The 21,177-nt window shown below is 28.5% G+C and overlaps 1 protein-coding gene across 3 annotated transcripts in view; it reads right to left on the reverse strand.

Annotated features, from left to right (window-relative positions):
• Positions 1–625: 625 nt before the first annotated feature.
• The window catches only part of LOC107454120 (cubilin-like), a 315,269-nt gene continuing 294,717 nt past the window's right edge, over positions 626–21,177 (reverse strand). For all 3 annotated transcript variants that reach the window (XM_071177702.1, XM_071177704.1, XM_016071191.3), the window contains 10 exons: positions 21,062–21,103; positions 19,992–20,175; positions 17,728–17,921; positions 14,947–15,166; positions 13,568–13,785; positions 11,805–11,972; positions 8,464–8,593; positions 6,226–6,293; positions 2,904–3,017; positions 626–1,382 (listed from right to left, as the gene is read on the reverse strand). In XM_071177702.1, the coding sequence (XP_071033803.1) occupies positions 1,186–1,382; positions 2,904–3,017; positions 6,226–6,293; positions 8,464–8,593; positions 11,805–11,972; positions 13,568–13,785; positions 14,947–15,166; positions 17,728–17,921; positions 19,992–20,175; positions 21,062–21,103 (1,535 nt within the window). In that variant the 3' untranslated portion in view covers positions 626–1,185. The remainder of the gene's footprint in view (positions 1,383–2,903; positions 3,018–6,225; positions 6,294–8,463; positions 8,594–11,804; positions 11,973–13,567; positions 13,786–14,946; positions 15,167–17,727; positions 17,922–19,991; positions 20,176–21,061; positions 21,104–21,177) is intronic.

Consider the following 21,177-nt stretch of genomic DNA (forward strand, 5'->3'; position numbering starts at 1 on the left):
TTTGATAATTGGATCATTAATAATAGTTTTTTCCGTGAAATGTAATTTTATAAAAAAGAGTTCATATCTAATGAACATATTTTTTATTGTGTCTCGTCATTTGATTCTCTGGGTATTTTAGCCTTTTCCAGCTGGGATTAAGGTCTTTAGCTAAACATTCAATAATAAAAATTAGAAAAAAAAAATAGATTGTATTATTCTACTAAATTTAACAAAGCAATATTGCTATTTGCTTCAGACTGTTTTATAAACATTTTTTTTGTTGAATTACAATAATATATTTTCATCGATTAATATATTCTTTTTTCAGTATTATCATTGAAATTACATATTTTATTGGCTGCTTCCTATTTTTTATATTTTAATAAAATATAATTAAGGAAGAAAGATAACATGCATTTATCACAATTAATATTACATTTATATGTCAATATAAAAATTAATAAATCTTTTAACTTATGCGTCGAGTTAATTAGAGTGCACTAAACAGGCTTTTCACCAAACTTTCTCCAAACTGCGCACACTTCGGATGATTCGAGTAGGCTCGTACTTTTTACTGCTGTAATTTTCACACTCTAATATAATCAAGAATCGAAAATTACTAGATTAAAGCTAAGAAGAAATCTTTTTATTATATTTATTACTTGTATACGATTGAAAGCAATAAAATGTGTTAATTCTCAAATAAAATATAATCATTTCAATCGAAATTTAAAATTAAAGAGTAAAAATTTTTGCATTTTTGTTTTAATTTTGACAACAGAAGGTTCAAAAATGTCTTTAATTAAAAATGATTTTTTTGCCGGTTTAGAAACCGCACTCGTTAAAACGATTTATGAACTTAAATCGCTCACGTTTCCTGTCGTGGATCTTATAATACTGAAGTACATTCACTGATTAATACTTATATCCGACGTAATTCAAATACTAATTTCTTACATCTTTATCATCAAAAAGCATAATAAAATAAAATATGGTTTAATATTTAGTGCAAGATACAATGAAATGTGTTTCCAAATGCATTGTGTTCTAATGGAGATTATTTAAAAATCTATGTAGTGCTTATCGGAATTGGTGAAAATACTTGACACTGAAAAGAGCTCATCTTCCTAATAGCTGCCCATAAGGATTCCCCGTGACATGCCAGGGAAAGTAATTAAGATGGCGTCGTAATTAATGGCTGTCTTACACGTGGTCCTGTATTGCAATGTGCGGAGTAGTGGCCATTTTTGGCTGATTTCTAAGGTGCTGACTCGCCGAAGGTGTCCGCCGTCGCTTGCACTTTCGGTGGAATATGGCACACATAGTGATTACAGCTATGATGGCGCCTCCAAACGAAAACCCCACGACGAGGTGAATGTCTAAACCATGTATTGTAAGACCTGTATAGAAAAAAAGTCATGTATAAACAAAATTGTAGCAATATGGTAATTAAAATTAACTTGTCTTACAATCTACCTGAAATCAAAAACGAATGAAGTACAAAAAAGTTTTTTTCTAAAGAAATTTGAGCAAGAAGTTTTAATTAATCCCCTTATGGTTTCCAAAAATTTCCAGGTATTTGATATAATTTGAATTTAGTTATAAGACATTCTTTCCAAAAACATATCTGTCGTTAATGTTAGATGGTAATTATTAGGAATGAAAGGCCTCATTAGTCTGGAATCGTTGGTCTCAACACCAAAACCATAAGAAGTGACATTGTAATGTGATTATTAGTTTACTCGACTACTTGGAGTATGAGATAGATCTAAATGCTATTTTCAAAATCTGTGGTGACTTTAATGTTTGGGACAAGGAGTCTTATAGCAACGTCCAGGCGAATAATATGTGCAAATAAGCTTTAGAGTACTGTACAACATTTACTGGTAGAGCTCCCATTAGAAGAAATTACTATTTAAACTTTCCAGGCCATGGCTTAAACAAGTCATTGCATGATGGTTAGGGAAATTTTTTCCAGCTTGTCTTGGAAAAGATATATAACTTCTTCTTACTCCCAATATTGAACAGTTGCATCACCCCTTAATTCGTTTATCCATCTTGTTTCAGAGAACTTTTATACTGTTCAGGACAGGGTACTGAACAAGGATGTTGATTTAGTAAACTTCACTATCACCTTACGGATCACAACAACGTGCCTCATCACTAAGCAGCAAGCATTGTTCTCCTGAAAGTAATATAGGTTACCCTTGCAAAACTCTCATGACACTGGAACCACACTGTCATTCTGAACAGAGCAATTCTTGCCAGCGTAGAGCCTTCCATAAATTTAGAGCAAACGTGGCAGTTTATATAAGAAGGCTATAGACCTAGACCATAGTTCAACCTTCGACCATAAGCATGGATGCTTGTAGGTAGATAAATAGTGCGAATTCCATAACTTGAAGATTGTCGATTCAATCGAATTATCTTTTCACTGGCCTAATGAAGAATACCAATGATACGATGAAGTACAGATATAATATTAAGAAGATATAATAACAAGAAGATATAGCAACAAGGAGATATAACAATAAGAAGATATAGCAATTGGAAGGTATAACAATAAGAAGATATAACAATAAAAAGATATAATTCTAATAAGAAATTTCAATATCTATCACAACCATCTCACAATATTGCGGAAATCAATTTTTAACTCTATACCAGATTTTAATTTCAGTTACAAAGAAAAATAATTGAGTTTCTACAATTGTTTACTAACATTGGGTATTTTTCGTCTAGTCAAGTAAATTCAACTTTGCTTTTATAGTAGAGGAAGAGCTGATGGTCGCTTTGCTTTGTGTTAAAAAATGTAAAACAAAAAGCTAAAAAGAAAAATTATCCAAATTGAATTTTTCTTTACTTTACTTTAAATATGATTGAATAGTAATGGAATATTGACTATTTAAAACATTTCTTACATTCTTCCTCGTCGGATGTGTCGTCGAGGCCGCAGTTGGGAAGTCCATTGCATTTGGCACTTTCTGAAATGCAATATCTACTCAGGCTACATTGGAATTGATCACATTTAGAGCCTAAAAAATAAAGTATTTTACACAATTTTTATCATATTGATTTATTTTGATTAAACGAAACTATAGTTCAACCTGAAAGTAAAAAAAAATTAGTTTAACACTAGATGTTTGCAACAGGTTTGAATAGTATTATGGTCCAAACAAATAATATCGCACTGGACCAACTTTTCGAGTGAATTTTCTCACTCGCAAATGTTCGAAACATATTCAAGCATTATTATTTTTTAACTTGCAACAACTTGTGATACTCAGTATGTACGGTGAGAAAAAAAACTGACAATCTCGAATAACTTTTGATTTGATGACTGGATCTTCATGCTCTAAGACTCAATCATAATGCTTTAAGAACCTCAAGTTGACCTCAATTATGCTGATTAGTTAGACTAGATATTTTAAGTTACTAAATCAGATACAAAACGTGATTTCCCTGAACAAAAGCTATGCATTCTTCAACTGATTTGGAATTCTAGGCCTCAAAATATAGGGGATAGCCGCAATCTGAGAAATAACGCCTCATTAGTTCAGCTAGGAGGGCGCTTCAAAAGTTTGGACCCTTTAATGTTAATTTTTTTAGCTTATTTCACCATATCTAGAGTATTTTTTAAGCAAATTGAAAAAAACATTTGCATTTAAATATGAAATTCGTTCAATCAAGTATAATCTCATGCAAAAAGTAACTTTTACTACTTATTTATTATATTTTATTACTTTATCCAATGTTTGCCGAACAATATTTGAAATGTAAGGTTTAAATTTTTTACATAATTTTAAAAAATGCAGCTTTTTATGACAAAATACAAAATTCCTGGGAAATCGGTCAAATCGTTCCTGAGAAACTGAATTTTTTTTTAAAAAAAAGTAGCATACATAAAATTACATTTCTTATGAACTGTTCCACAGATTTAACTCAAGTAAGGTATTTTGACGTGTAAAATTGCATCCTTGAAAATTATGTAAAAAGCCTTAGAATTAAATTTTTTTCCACTAGATAAAATTTAAGAAAAATAATAAATATTTACTAAAAATAATTTTTTGAATAAAATTATCTTTGGATAAACAATTTTTATATTTGCGTTCAAATTTTTTTAAATTCGATTAAAAGTTCATGGGATTAGGCGAAATACGCAAATTTACATTATATTATTATATTATTTTTATATTAACTTTAAGAGGTCCCAACTTTGGATCCCACTCCTGCCCAAACAATTAGAACCATTATTCCCAGATTGTGGTTACCTATTACATTTTGAGGGTCCGAAATCCAAATTATCCGGGGAAAAAAACTATGTTAATCAGAGAAAGAAAATTTTTGTGCCTGATTTCGTTACTTAGAATATTGTCTGCACTAATTACTTAGCATGCTTGATGTTAATCTCCTCGAACAGTTAATACAGAGTCCTGGAATGCGAATATCCGATCATTGGTTCAAAAGTTATTCATGGTGGTCCGTTTATATTTTTGCGTACAGCAAAAAATAATGCCTTTTGAATAAAATAAAACATATTATTTTCCGTCTTACATTACGATGAACATTGCCATTTTTAATAAAAAAGAATAATATTTTACAAAAGTATTTTATTCAACACTTAACGCATAAGTGAATAATACATGTCAGAAATTCCAGGTATAATATGTAATATATTTAATGAATATTTTAAACAGTCACTAAAACTACAACGCAAATACGAAAATATAAAGTGACAATGTTTATTAGAGAGTCAATTAAGCTTGTTTTTTTGGCTCTTAAATATCTGATTTTTTTCTTCATTTTTGGCTATTTTCTTTTGAACGAGAATTTTAATAATATGCATCGATACGTATTTGGAATAATTTTCAATTAACTTGCCCTAATAATTCCGTTCCGATGACCTACTTTCCCCATATAATGAAAAAATGAATACTATATGCTTCACAGTGTACAGGGTATATTGTAGCTAATTAATAAAAAGCTGTTTTGAATCCAAGCCAAAATCCCGTTTCCCTATTCTTGCCAATTCATTTGACTATTTTTACAAATGGAATGCGCTACTGCAATATAAATGTGTAGTCTCCTGGGTGTTAAGGATATTCTTAGTTTCGTTTCATATGTCAGTTATTGTGGGGGAAAAAAGTATCAGGATTTCACACAATTTATTCAATTTCAGATTTAATCCAAGGAATAAATTAAAAGACAACACTGGAAAATGCTAGGTTTATTAATTTGCTTTATTTCTATTAAACTGTTTTTTTATTTTTAATTTCCTCAGTTTTCTAAGATTATTATAAAGTTTGATATAGATTTATTTTAAGTATTTTTTAAATTAAGCTGAAATATTTCATATGAAGTATGCTCATGTATGTATTTTTTAAAGAGATAAGGACATTTTCAAAAGCGTCACTGATACGTAACCTTATGTTTTTATCTTTTTATTTAAACCCAGAACGATGCTTAAAAATAAATTTCATAAATGTTAAATAAAGTTCATAATAATAATGTTGCAGCTTAAACCGCACCGCACTGTTGAAGTATTTGCAAAGTTCGTTTCTTGACCTCTGTTTCTAAGAAGCATTTCATAATCTAAAAAAGTTCTATTTTTATAACATTCCTTATTTACGAAACATTCGGAAATGTATTTATTTATTTATTCCATTTCATGGTATTTTAATGACTTTTTCACTTCATTTTTCTTTCTTCCTATTATTTTTCTACTATAGTGCACCTTTTCGAGTGTTCACTCCTTGTTTACAGTTTTATATATATATATANTTTGTTAGTTATCAAGGATATATATATATATATATATATATATGGTCTCGTAGTGGACTGATCTTAAACACACGGTTCCCAATAGAACACCGAAATCAAGCATCACTGGCTGCCATCAGTAAGCAGGTAGGTGACCACTTTGAGTCCGGGTAGGGACAAAGTGTACGCTATATTGGTCTTCGTTAAACTGTTCTACAGTAAAGTGCTCGATTTCGCGCTTAGGCCACCGAGCTGCCAAATCAGGGGAGCATTCCTTTCTGCAGAGGATCAAGTTTGCGATGGTGTATCTTCAAATCATCCATAGCTATGTCTCTCAGACCATGGCCAGCCCATAGTGCAGCTCTAATGCTATGTAAATTAAAGTGCCTACCTACCTACCTTACAATCGTATGTTTGATTTATTTATTTATTTGTTTTCAAAAAAATAACATTATTTGAATTGTCAAATGGAAAAACTCATACCTTCTTTAACCTCAGTCCACGTTGCCTGGAATCCCTTTGCTCCCACTGCTTTATCTGCAGTTACAAATCTGGAACAGAAATATTTCACTGTTTAATGTGAATATTTTACTGTTATACCTCAGAAACATTATCTGTCCTTTACTCAAAAAAAATCTAAACAATACATAATTTCAAAAAAAAAAAAGAACTTATATTTAAAATTCTTAAAAATTTACGTAAAACCAACTCATTGCAAGACCTTCAAACTCACACAGCTTTGAGAAGTTGAAGAAATGTGAGCTCTTCTTTAATTCCCGACGAACCAAGACGTGATGCAGTTGCAGGGCCTTCCGCCTATATACAGGCCACGATTGTCTTTTTGCTCACTTATACCGCATAGGCCTTTCACCACGCCTTTTTGTCCACTTTGTAAATGTTTTGAATTGGGCAGGGACCACCTGCTTCTATGTGGGGCCCTTCATGGACACACTGAGTCCTCAAGATATTAGGAAGCAAGAGAACTTTTCAGGCAATGACTTCAGTCTTCTTTCTTTGTTATCCTACTTACATTTGTATTCGTTATTTATTTCATCTTTCTATTTGTACCTTTTGCCTTGCCATTGGCAATTAAAAAAAAAAGAAATGTTTAAAATTCAAACTCTTTAAACAAGACGTTAATTATTATATGTAAACTATAACACTAGATAAAAGATACTTGTTGTTGTACATAAAAGATTTTATTTCTTATTTAAATTTTTTTTTAAAGTAAGACAACGTAAAAAAATAACAATTTCAAATTTAAAAGTTCACACATTTAGGAAAGTTTCGGTACTTTGCAGTTGTACTTTCGTTAGTGTCAATGCAGAAAACAAAGGAATTACATCGATTAATTTTTCGCCTTAACATCGTCCGTCATGGTTCCATCATCACCGTCCATCATGTATCTTAACATTGTCCATCGTAACAAGGATCCATCTGTATACTACCGAAGCGATCACCGAATTTATAAACTTGATTATTTGAACATTTGTATTACTTTCTTTATATGCATAATTTAAAATAATCCTTTAAAAATTAAGTATAATAACTTTTATTATTTTTTTCCTCAATTATCATCCATATTATGTTCCTTTAACAAAAAAACAAATCTATAAGATTACATTGACAACAATATGAAAGCAATGAATAATATTAACATGACAGCAAATATTTTTTTTACTCTCAAAATAATTTTTCTTTCAGCAAATATTTTGATTCAAAATAATGGTAGATAAATTTTTTTAGATACAACATAATGTCATTTTCGCCCAGAAAACAAATTGTTATTTATTTCAGTTTGATGTTTATTTCAACTTTCTTTGATTGCAGAAAGTAAGACAGTGGGATTTAAAATACTCTTTTTTTATTTTATTTTGTTTGACATTTACTTAATTTATTGTTTGCCAGCTATGCATATAAATGGACGCGACAGTTTTTAAAAAAATTGTGTCTGGTTTTTAAAAAAATATAAAAATAAACGTTTACTTGCACCCAATTAAAAAATAACACACGGGAAATACTTTAAAGAAAAACATTCGGCTATAAAATTATTTCGAATAAATCTTAATTTAAATGCTCGTAAAAATGTAAATTCAAAAGTAGGAAAAATTCCAATTTTATTTTTGAAAGAAAATAACACAAAATGTTTAAAAATAATTGTTTTTCAAATATTAAATTTAGAAATCTTTCCATTTTGCATTTTCTCTTCATTACATTTTTAACAGGAAATAAAAAATAAATAAATTACTGTAAAAAAGTATTTTGCAAGGAAATTATTAACCGTGTGTCATAAAACAAGTGTATTAATTAATAACTCGCTGAATTTAAACCTTTTTTTTTTATAAAACTTAGCATATGGATACATTTCGTATGTATAGCGGGTACTAAAAAGTAGGATTCTAAAAAAAAAAGGATATACAATAAAAAATAAAAACTTAAACAGCCACTGTTCCCTTTAAAAAGTGAACTTGATTTCCTATCAAATTTCTAAATCGGTAATAAAATTGATTGTTAAAATATTCATAAAATAGAATTTATAGAATAAAGTAGCAGAAATCGATACACACATAACGAAAACTATAATACGATCATAAAGTATGAAGGCTTGAAAACGTAAAACATCATTTATAATGTTATGAATAAAAACAGTTTTATATATTCCACGAAACGATGCAGTATTGTATGAATGTGAATATTTTATGTGTTGAATAAGATACTAACGATATTTTCATAATGTTGGAGGATGATAGAATTTCTCTTGTGTGATTTGCAAGGGATTCTCCACAAAGTTCCATTGGGGGTTCACCAAGTTCAGGATATATTCTTATAACAGCACCGGGACATCCGCGACCTAAATTGATAAAAATGTATAGAGATTTCTTTTTTTTAAAATGTAAGTTTAAGTAATAATAAATATGAATAAATATAATGAAAATATGAAAGAAAAATAATTGCACATAAGCAATTTAAATCGCTTAAACTCTTGCACTAAGCTGAAATTCGGAACAAGCCGTGCCTAACGTATGCACCCGAATGTTCGCGATAAGAGTCTAAGACAAGAGAGACAGACAGAGGATTAGAGATTAAGAGACAAGATAGAAAATACCTATTCATATAAAGAAAATATACAAGCAAATTCCGACGTCTTGTTTAGCCCGAGATTAAAACCACGAGTACGGCTCGTGATATTCATGTTTGGCATGAAATGTCGATTACGATATAGATTCGTGATATTCACGTTTGATATGAAATTAAACAACGAGCATGACTCATGATATTCAAGTCAGGCCTAAAATTTTCTTCTCGAGTCAAGACTCTGGAAATTAGTGCAGGAGGTTAAGAAAGAGTCGTTTGAAACATTTCAATGTGCATGAGAGTTTCATCCATATGTGCAATATTCCAAATAAATATGTCGAGAAATCGGTTTAATTAGAAGGACATAGAGCAGATTATTTAACATTATGGGCTAAACCAACACCTCCTAGAAGAGAGAAGGTTCCCCCACGGATCAATTTAATAGTCCGACGTAACAAACATAAAGTGCACAAAGTAGGAAAATAAAGATAGATGCCTCTACGTTCGGACTACTAAACTGAGCAGTGGGGAAAAATACGAAAAATTTCACAGCGTTCGGACTACTAAAGGATCGAATTTCTCCTTCATGGCGATTTGTGCAGAGACCTTCTCTTCTAGGATATCTCTTCTTCCAGGATATCTTTCTCTCTTCTAGGATTCTCTTTCAAATGCTCACGAAGATAAAATGCTTTCATATCACATTTCGATAATGTTAATTTAAGTAGCGAAACTGCTATTAATTCATTTTTATCAACTTTAAAACTATTTTGATTATATCACTAAATACCCGACAACATTAAGATGTTGCAAAATCATTTTCTGGTAACTTTTATTCTTAATAAATAAAATATTATTTCTTTTTAATGCTCCATTTTATTGAGATATCCTGAAATTCCATGACGTTTGTAAAAATAAATTGAAACGAGACAGATTTAAAATTTGTTCCCATTTATACAATTTAGTCGTAATATTCTGTTTTACAAACTCTCTTGTTTAAGACTCTTTTAACTTCCAAACCTCCAGTTTCTCAAAAGAATTTCAGCAAACAAGTTGTATTTCGACTAAAGAACTTTTATAAAGCGGAATAGAGAGCACAGATGGATCTATGCACGCGAAAGAGTTATACATCTGGTAAATGAGATAGAACATTTCAAATAAGATTTAGCAACTTTTAATGAGTTGCCCTTACTTTTCTATTCGCTATTTCTGGACGTACTCTGAATGTATTTTGTTTATCTTTGATTCATTCAATTGCGATTCATTCAATTGATTCATCCGGTTACGAGTTAACTCGTCTGACAGAGTTTCTGAATAAAATTGCCATCAACAAAGTGTTACCTTTCGTTTAAATTTTCAAATAAAAGATAACTGACTACAAGAAAATTGTGTTTCTTTATCTTCTCTTTTTATTATTCTAAAAATTGAACAATAACAGTGCTACTAAAAGCAGTGGCTCAGAAAAGAAAAAAACACCGGCTACTATTCAATACTATTATTTTTGTGAATTCTGAATTTCAGAAATATGTACGCCGTCAATTGTTTTCTATCACTCTGATACATTTAAAACTGCTATCACGAACTTTCAGGATAATCCAATATGATGTTTTCTTTTTCTTTATACACATTTTATTTTAAAACATAAAAATCATCACATTCTTAAAAATAAAAATTTATCTTACGCCAACAGCATCAATGAATGATCAGACATTTCGTAATTTAGATTTATCTAGCCAATGCAAATCTCTTTAGAAATGCTTTCATTTTTCTCTCCAAAAAATGGATTATTCTTAAAGGTAAATAATTATGCTATAGTGCTGCATTTAGGTGTTGAAGTATTTCCCAAAATAAATAAATAGCATTCACATGCATTTCCACATGATTGTCTTTCTTTCGTGAACTCCTTCAATAAAAAAAGAAATTAAATTTTTTTTTTTTTTTTTTTTTTTTTTTTTTTTTTTAAGCTCTCACATTTATAAGCCTATCGTATATTTGAGGACTCGGCTGTTAGCAATTTGGTATTTCTCTAAAAAAAATCAAAAAAATAAAACAATATGCGTTTATGAAATAAATCACTTACGTTCGAAATATATTTCAGTGAGGAAAAAAATATTGAAAGAAGGATTATATGGAGTATTTGGATAGTTCCGAACCGATTGCTAATTTGAAGACTAGGCCAATGAGAATATAAATAAATGGACAAAATCTGATTATAAGATAAATAACTAACAATCTGTGCTATGAATAAACTAGTGTGAAAACAACATGTGTTATAACAACATGCGTTATGCACAACTATACATGTAATAAATAACCTGTGTTATAAGGAGAAATAAACTACAAGTCATTCATACTTGAATCACTTAAATACCGATCTTTTTCAATAAAATAAAAAATAAGTTAACAAGATTTTTTTTTTTTTTGCACTCTGAAGTATATGAAACTATTGCATAATTGAAGACTCGGCTGATAAGAATCTGTTCTTAATTTTAAAGAAGTACTAAATAAATAAATAAAAAGTAGGCGAGGCTGCGAGATTATTGGTTACGAGGAATTTCTTTCAATTAGAGTTGGGCAAAACGAATCATCAAAGAGATTCGAATCAATGGAATCGGTTCACCTTGATTATTCGAATCACTGATTCAAATCAGTATTCGAATTACGAATTTTGATTCAAACCACTGATTCGAATCATTGATTTGAATCAATTGATTCGAATCCTGTTCTTAATCTTTATTGATTCGAATCAGTTGCAATTTGGTTATTCGAATCACTCAATCATTCCAGTCGATGATGCGAATCAACGAATCAGTATTCTACTCGACCTTCAATAAGCAAAGAAACAAGTGAGAGAAAGATTCTTTTTTCGGAGTTCTGACGTTTATGAAACTTTTCATACTTAACGCAGCATTTGAAAAGAATCTGCTCTTCTCTTAGAATAAGTATTATGGGTGTTTCGAAAAAAATAAATCACTTAATGAATCACTTACGTTCGGGATCTCCTTCAATGAGAAAAGAAACAAATGAAAGAAGGATTCTATGGTGTGTTCGGACGGTTATGAACCAATTGCATACTTGAAGACTCGGCAGATAAGAACCAGGATAACCAGGACTCATCAGGACTCCCTCGTGAAGATCGGATATATTACGACCGCAATCTAATAGAAATAATACACATACAATATGCACACAAAAATATACATACAAAACATATATTCATATAAAATTAGAGAAATCAAAATATTTTATGAATAGTTCAAGGCGGTTTATGGTTTTTAACATATTGGAATTTCCTTGTAAGAATTGTCAACTTAGAGAGCAACAGTTTCATGGTCTGGTTAAACAGCTGACCAACTAATGAAAAAGCAATTTAATTTTTATTGCTAACTTGGTATCTGAATATTCAGTTCAGCTCAAAGTGGTGATCAACTTACAACTTAAAAAATTTATTTGGATTGAAAATTATAATTGCGTAAAAATCACATCATTATAATAGAAACTAACAAAAAATATTATATCTATGATATGCTTTTCCTCTGTTTCTTGAATTATAATTCTAACATTGATTATATGGGATTTCAAAACAATAAAGAATAGTTTATGTGCACAAAACATGTAAAAAGAGTAAGAATCCAGTCTAGACGTATAAAATATTCAAACAAAAAAACTCTAACAGAGCGAGTTGCATAATGAGTGAATACATTGGAATTCCAGTTATTTATATTGACTTTTTATGCTTTAAAAATATTTATTTTACATAATAAAATTATATACACAAATAAATCATACATCTAGTTTACTTTATGAAAACAAAGAGAGCAGATTTTGCTTGCAAATTATACGTTCTAAAGATATTCGAAATATAATTATACGAGTCACTTAAACACAATTATTTTATTATTCAGAAGAGATAATATAAGTATTTAATACCTAACAATAAACAATAAGTATTAATGTAAAAATATAAATATACATATATTATAAATACATATGTATATTAATATTAATACAAAGCAATATGAAGTATAAATAGATTACATAATCTCATGAAATAATCGCAATTGAGAGAATTGGAGATTATTAATGAATTCATGTGATTTAGAAAATCTTTTCACTAGATTTTTAATGTCGATAAAAATATCATGATTTAATTTAATATATTTAACAGCTTTTTTATTTGAAAAATAAATTTAGAAAATTTAATATTTACAGACTAGTGTATCGTGATAAAAAAAAATAAATGCGTCATTTATAAATATTTTTTCTGCTAAATAAATACTTTCTCTAATACGTAGTGATAAAATGAATTAATCCATTATGAATTATAGCGTGTTAATTAATGCATCTCAACATGAGTAAAATTTTCGTTTTGAAATAGCAATTATTTGAAGCAAATGAAATAATTTCACACTTAAAATATAAATAAATTATTTTTCCGTCAGAGAAATAAATTTTTAGACTTAAACGCACAAATTCAACTATTCAGTAAATACTCGTATGTTGAATCTGTACTTAAATTCATTATGATTAGCTATTAAAGTGTTACTGATATATTTGTAGTAGATTTATTGATAGCACTAAAAATATATCAGAAAATATGTAAAATATATAAAATATATAAAATATATAAAATGTATAAAATATAAAATATATAAAATGTATATAAAATATATATAAAATACATATAAAATATATAAAAAATATATATAAAATATGTATAAAATATATAAAAAATACATAAAAAAATTCTTACCGACGTATCGCGTGTCCGCCGCGAAAAATTCGTAGGTGGCCGTGAATCCCGATGCCACGTTCTTTTCATCGGTATGTAAGATGACCTTCATGGTGTCCACACCTAATTCGGACATTATAGGACCAGGAGCTGTCCTACCGCAATAACGTCCTAGTTTTCGTTCTCTGCCGCTGGGATAGATTTCATATATTTCGATCCAATCTTCTTGGCAAATTTCACTTTGGGTAATAATGATAATATTAAAACATTGATAGATAATTTTAAATCAAAGTTATTTTTTTCACACAGTAGTTAAATTTTCAAAAAGAAAAGAAGAAGGAAAAACATTATTTATTAATTTTTATATCTTTCAACAGCATTCGCATGTAATGCCATTTCTTAAAGTGTATGCTGAAACTTAAATAAATAAATTGCGGTGCTTTTGTCACTCATGGAATTAAATTTTTCCTTATTTAATTTTTATCACCATTAGTTGTATTTAATTACATTTTTATTGCAATTCAGTAATTTTTTTTTATTGAGTGCCTAGTTTTTGGTTAACTTAGTAATATACCCTACTTTTAGAGTAGGTTTGTTCAATGTTATCATTTTGTTAAATAATAGCTTTAAAAAACGTTAAACTACCCAACTTAATAGAAATAGTAAAATTGTGAAGAAAACTAGACAATATCTGAAGAATTTATTAAGTTTGCCGTTTTTAGCCATTCAAGACTGAATTCTTGTATTATCATCTTAACTTTAAGTAATCGTTTATGGTAATAAAACTACATTATACAATTATTGTTACAGCAGGCATACCTATTTTATTTTATAACCGTCGTTGAACAACCGACCCATTTTTTTGGGTTTACGACTGCTAATTTTCAACTCCGTAGCCCTGTAATTTTGAGCCCAGTCCAGAAGACAACAGAACTTCTGGATCGAGTATTGGAAGAAATTTGCCTTCGTGGAGGACTTTTTGATGGAGCTTACCCGCATTTTCGTTACATGGAGAGGAAGATCACGATAACCTCCCACGGTTAGCCTGACGGCAAGGGGACTCTAGCCCATGATCGTTCTACCACTGAGGATATTTCATGTCAGCACTGTGAACGTTTTATCCCCGCAGCCATCACTGCTCAAAGGCGCACTTATTGTGAAAAACAATCATTTTTATATAGTTTGATGAACTACAGTGCTGATAATAATTTAAATCTTTTCTTTAATTTCACGTTTGTAATGGCACATACTACAAAATAGTTTTTTTAAACAAGTTATTTAAATTTCAAATGCTTTACGTACATCTATAGTGAAAACCTTCAATGTTGTGCATGAATAGAATGTTTGTATAACATATAACTTAGATAGTACGTCAACCAGATAAATGGGACTTAACTTACTTATAACCGTAAGCTTCGATGTCCATTTTTGTCTTGAAATAATTAAAAACTAAGTTAACTTGCTCTCCTTCGAGTCCAAGAAAATAATATTCGCAATGCACTAGAGATGGATAATTAGCCGGATAATGAGGAGAGTTGAAATCGCCATCCTTTTGGCTTTCACTACGATAATAGAACTGGCACGTCCCATTCGGAGATGCAGTTCCAGGCACTTGGTAATCTATTTTTCAATTAAAATAAATTATTGACAATTGATAATGCGGATGCATACACAGTAAAAGTTTTTTTAAGACGTATTTATTGTGAAAAATATTACGTTGATTAAATTCTAAAAATTCAATATACTAAGGCTGAAAATCTATAAAAACAAATTTTTAATTTTACAAGTTCTTTATCTAAAAAATCAAAAAGCAGCTGTCATCTTGACAGATATGTTTAAAATAATTCGACATTGTGTAACTTGATATTGTAAGATCATGTAAATCTTATTAATAAAATATGGTAAACTGTATTTTAGGTTTTATTGAATTAAAGCTCGTTTAAATTTAATTGGTTAAATTGCATTTATTGATTTACTTAATTAGAGTTGATTATATTTTGAAATGAGGAATATTGTGAAGAATATGACTTCGATGAAATTCTAAGAATTCAATATACTAAGAGCCAGAGGCTGAAAATCTATAAAAACAAACTTTTAATTTTACAAGTTCTTTATCTACTAAATAAAAAAAAACAGCTGTCATCTTGACTGATATGTTTAAAATATTTCGACATTGTGTAACTTGCTATTGCAAGATCAGGTAAATCTTATTAATAAAATCTGGCAAACAGTATTTTAGGTTTCATTGCATTAAAGTTAGTTCAAATTGAATTGGTTAAATTGCATTGGTTGATTTATTGAATTAAAGTTGATTATATTTTGAAATGACGATTATCAAAATAATTTTTTTTTCATTTCTATCAAAGTTTAGAGCCAGTTTAAACAACACATTCTCTACTCCGATTATTAAAATATTCATTCATCCGGAAGTAAACTGATATGAGATGAATTTACTAAAATGTTCTCATTGGTAAGACTTCGAGAAATGTCTGCTATTTGCTATATTAAATACGGATATATTTAACGAAGCGTACTTCTGACATTTTTTAAATTCAAATATCCATTTCTCTGTTAAAATGATCACTGTAGAAACTTTAATCTCAACGTGAATATCTACTTTTGATCGAACACATGAATTTAGAACAAAATAATCGTAATAAATGCAAAATCAACTAACTCAAAAAGGCGGATAAAATCAGAATATAAATGTTTTGAACTGTACTGGAAGTAAAAATAACGAAGAACTTTTCCATTTGTTTTTAGAATCTTAAAAAAAACGAGTTTAGCCCCTTTTCTTTATAAATAATTATAAAGAAGTTATAATTATCAAAGTTGTAAGCCCGGTAGCAGAAACCATATAGCACGGCCGGGGGCACTACGTATTGTCACAGTATCTGAGATTAATTTTCATTTATTAAAGAGAAAAAAGAAAAGAATTCACTGGGTTGAAAAAATGCCTCAATTTTTATCTCTGTTTGTTGGGTTTAGAATTATACCTTAAAAAATTCAATTTTTTTTAGTATTTTCTTATTTATATTAAATTTAGGCGACGTATAGTTTTCATGCGTAATATATTGTAATGTATATTATAATTAAATATGTTATTATTTAAAATGTAAATTTTAAATAATTTTGCATATTTTGCTACATATCTGTAGGAATAAGCAGAATTTCACAATAATAAGCAACTTTCTGACTGATTTGGGGTATTTAGATTAAGGAAGATAGTGCTGTAGATTAACTCCTGACATTTACCGGACATTTCATATATTTAGGTTTTGTTCTTAGTTAGTCAGCATTTGTGAATATACGAATGATTGATAATGTTCTTTAAACCTTTAGAAAAAAAACGAGCTAAGAAATGCGTAACACATAGATTATTTTCATTTTTTTGTTTTTGACTCCGGCATTAAATATTATATTCAGTCCAATCAAACATCAGAGTGCTAAACACATAAACATATTTTTTAAACAGAAACCTAAACTTATTTGTATTGAAATATAAGAAATTTGTATTTTTTAAAAATTTATTTTAGTTTACAGTTTACATTACACGCTTTATACTGATGTGAAAAAAAAGATAAAATGATAAAGCTTAGAAAATTTCACTGGAATCAAATACGTCGTCATCTTCTTTAAAATGTCTCAAAACGTAAGGATAAACTTCTCCAAAAAATGTCTGGGTGCAAACAATAATTGGTACAATAGGTGCAAAAACGTTTCATGTGCTAAAAATTAACTGACAAATTGAAGTAAACTTAACTAGCACTATCATTGATTAAAACTTTATAGTTTAATTAGTTTAATAATTGCTACTTGCAAGCTGTCAAAACATTAAATAATTAGTTTTGAATACAATTAATTTGTAAGTGTTTAATTTTCCTATATTCAACCCCTCACCACTTTCGTGCGACTAAGAGCATGCTATTCAAAATTCCTGACCGTCACCGATATCCCATTGCGCAGCTCTACTGCGTTGTAAATAAAGTACCTACCAAGGACTAATATAGGGGCTCATACAGGGACTAATATAGGGATATGTCTTTATATATATGGTACCTACCTACCTTCTTAAACCATGTACATTAACTTCTAAAGTCGAATGAAAAGTCATAGAAAAAGAACAAGTACAATTGAGAAACACTAAACATTCGACATAATTAAAAAAATTTCTTATGTACCTGCTTCAAATTTGTACCGAGCTTTAAATCCCTGTCCCTGGGTTGTTCCACTTTTAAAAATCATGACTAATCGTGGTCCCTCAGATTTTAAGCTCGGTGGAGGATTTGCACCGCATAAGTTGTGATCAAATGCTTCCAACTCGTACCTCTCTTCTTGACCTTGAAGGTAGATTCTTAGAAAACCATCCGTGCAACTGAAATTAACAAATGGAAAGATAAGTGGATTTTTTCGACTGAGGAGATAATGGGATAAGGAGGCGATGACAGAAAAAAGAAATATGATAAACACAAAATAATAAATTTTTAAATCTGAGAAAAGCTTTAAGAATTATAGAAGGTTTTTTCAATCATTCCTCTAAACCCACAAGGAGGTGGTTGAAAAGTCACTGAAAACAAGATCATGCAAATACATAATCCTTTTAAATAATCCTTATTCACAGTGGCTGCACTAAGATATAGAATAATTTGTAATTCCCCCTCATTACCTAAGGGTATACCTGACTTCGTAGGCTGGCAAGAACAATTTTATTTTTGTCACTTGACTTTGGAAAAGAAGTATGGTCAGAACTACCAAAATATGGAAAAATTTACCATGTTTCTTGCTCTATGGGTACACCAAAAAGCTGGCTAATTTTTACCAAAAAGTTTTAATAATGCTGTTGGTAATATTGACAATAACATAAAATATTCGGTTAAATTTACTTTTCATATTTGTATTGTTTGCTAAATGTGAGGGAATAAAAACTATCAATTTGAAAAACAAAATTTACGGTAAGTCGTTATCAAATGAATGGAAAAATTCTTAACTGAATGGTTTAAATACCTTATATTTTGGTTTTCTTTACTATAATTATGTTTTTTAATACTATAAATGGCATTATCATACAGTACGGTAATTTTACCACAATTAACTACAGTAAATTTTAACAAAAATTGAGTTCTTTAGCCGACATTTTGTTATACTTCAAAGCAACTATACCTTATAAGTGATCTTGTGTAGCAATATATAAATACAGGCCATCTGATATAAGCGTTAATATAATATGTTTATTTTTAATTTCATAATACCTATAGGATCCTAAAAGTTTTACTTAATTTAAAAAACAACTATATTCTAAACATTTAGACAACAGTATGCCACGGTTCTTTCAATATTGTCACAGATATTTTCTTATAATAAAATAAGGGTCTCATCCACGCGTTTGAAGCATATGCAGGTTTAAAGAAAATTTGTGATATTTTTATTTCAAGTCTATTTACATTTTCTTTGAGAGCATTATCTTTATTTCCGCCTCTATGACTTTATAATTATTCTTTTGAATTAATCATTTCTTACCATGATGTATCACAGCAGTTCTTTGTCATTTTTTTGTTTTCTATACGAATCGGTTTTACTATTCTAGCTCATAGTAGCTCTATGGCATTTGTGGTTTTATATAAAATCAATTTTTCTGTTCTACTTCATACTGGGTCCAGCATATAGAATAAATTTTAATATTATACCTCATATTCACACATTCTCATCCTAAGTTTTACATAAAATTAAGTTCACTATACTGCTGGTCAATAAAAAAAAAAGCGAGCGTGCTTTACAACAGTTTTTGAGAAAAATGGCTTGACAATTATTCTCTTTTTATTGCTAATACCATTAAAGCTGCAATAGAATTTCAAAAAACTGATAAAAATATTTATTTATTTATATTTTTTGTAATAGATAATTTTACATAAATGTTAAATATGTAACTATCTCAATTTTGAGTATTTTCTCTCTCTTAGGTTGATTTTTCTATTATTGCACGATAGTATTGCAGCATATACTAATTCTTAACAAGTGGCTTTTACTCCTTTAGTTTTTTTTTTTATACAACTCTTTTCCACTTTTCGTCATTCTAGCTCCCAATCATTGTTTTTCTTTGATTTCAGATTAATTTTATTACAGATCTTATCTTATATCTTATAATTATTTTATCTAATAGTTATCTTAGTATCTTATAACTGCTTTGAGAGAGTCTATTTTCGCCATGTCCCTGCCAAAAAATTTTAAAAATTCGTGGAAATTCTGTTGAAAAAGAAAAATATAAGAAAATAAAATAAAAAGTAAAATATCTTTAAAAAAAAATTCTAATTCAATTAATATTGCGGATTTGTTAAGAAAAGTTTTGTAATTTTAAGATTTTAAATAAATAACATATAAGCGATAGTTGTTTGAAGTTTATTGTACAATATATCATAACACTTTATTTAATTCTTATTTCTATACTTACGTATTATTAATCGCAGGTATTTCAAATTTTTCAAATTTCAATTTGACTCTCTCTAGTCTTTGAGGATCTTGCATTCCGTAAACATAGTACCGACAAACAACATTCGAAAGATAAGGATATGGATAATTTGGTGAAAATACTGAGCCATTTGACCCTCCTTTACTTAGGATTTTTTGATCACATTCTAAAAAAGACAAACGTGAAAAGGATGTTGAATTTGACGTAATGGGAATAAAAAAGCATCTAAATTTTCAATTCAGAAGCACTAATTAATAATTATATAATTATTGGAAACAAATATAACAAATATAATTATTGTTTTCCTATTACAATAAGAATACTTTAATATAAGTGCAGGTATATTAAAAAAAATAATAATAATAATGATAATGATAATAATAATAATTATGATAATAATAGCAATAATAATAATAACAATGATAACAATAATAATAACAATAATATTAATAACAATAATAATAATAATAATAACTATAATAATAATAACAATAATAATAATAATAATAATAACTATAATAATAATAACAATAATAATAATAATAATGGTACCTATTAATAATAATTGTATTAATGACATCTTAATTTAAATTTAGAAATGCTTATTAATAATTTATGCAAAAATAATTATTGTCCCTATTTCAATAAAAATACTTTATTAATATAAACATATTAATAATAACAATAATAATAATTGTATCTATTAATGACATCTAATAATAATGAGACATCTTCATTTTCAATTTAGAAATACATACTAATTAATAATTTAAACAAATATAATTATTGTTCCTATTACAATAAAATATTGTATTATTATAAATATATTAATAATAACAATAATATCAGTAATAATAATAATAGTATCCATAACAAAAAATATAAGTAATGGTAGTAATAATAACAATTCTGATTAAAACAATAATAACTATAATTATAACTTTAAAACTATTATATATTGGTATTATAACTTATTTACTTAAATATTATTTTAGATATTTAATCTTTGATTCAATATAAACAAATGATATGATTTTCGAAAACACACTTACGCGTGCCTCTAATATGCTCTCCATCCGTTTTGCTAATAAAATCTGCAAATGAGAAAAATAAAAGTAACTGAAATTTTCAAAAAGAAATTATAAATTTGTTTATATATGATACAAGC

Source organism: Parasteatoda tepidariorum, chromosome 2 (genome assembly GCF_043381705.1).
Source record: "Parasteatoda tepidariorum isolate YZ-2023 chromosome 2, CAS_Ptep_4.0, whole genome shotgun sequence".
NCBI lineage: Eukaryota > Metazoa > Arthropoda > Arachnida > Araneae > Theridiidae > Parasteatoda > Parasteatoda tepidariorum.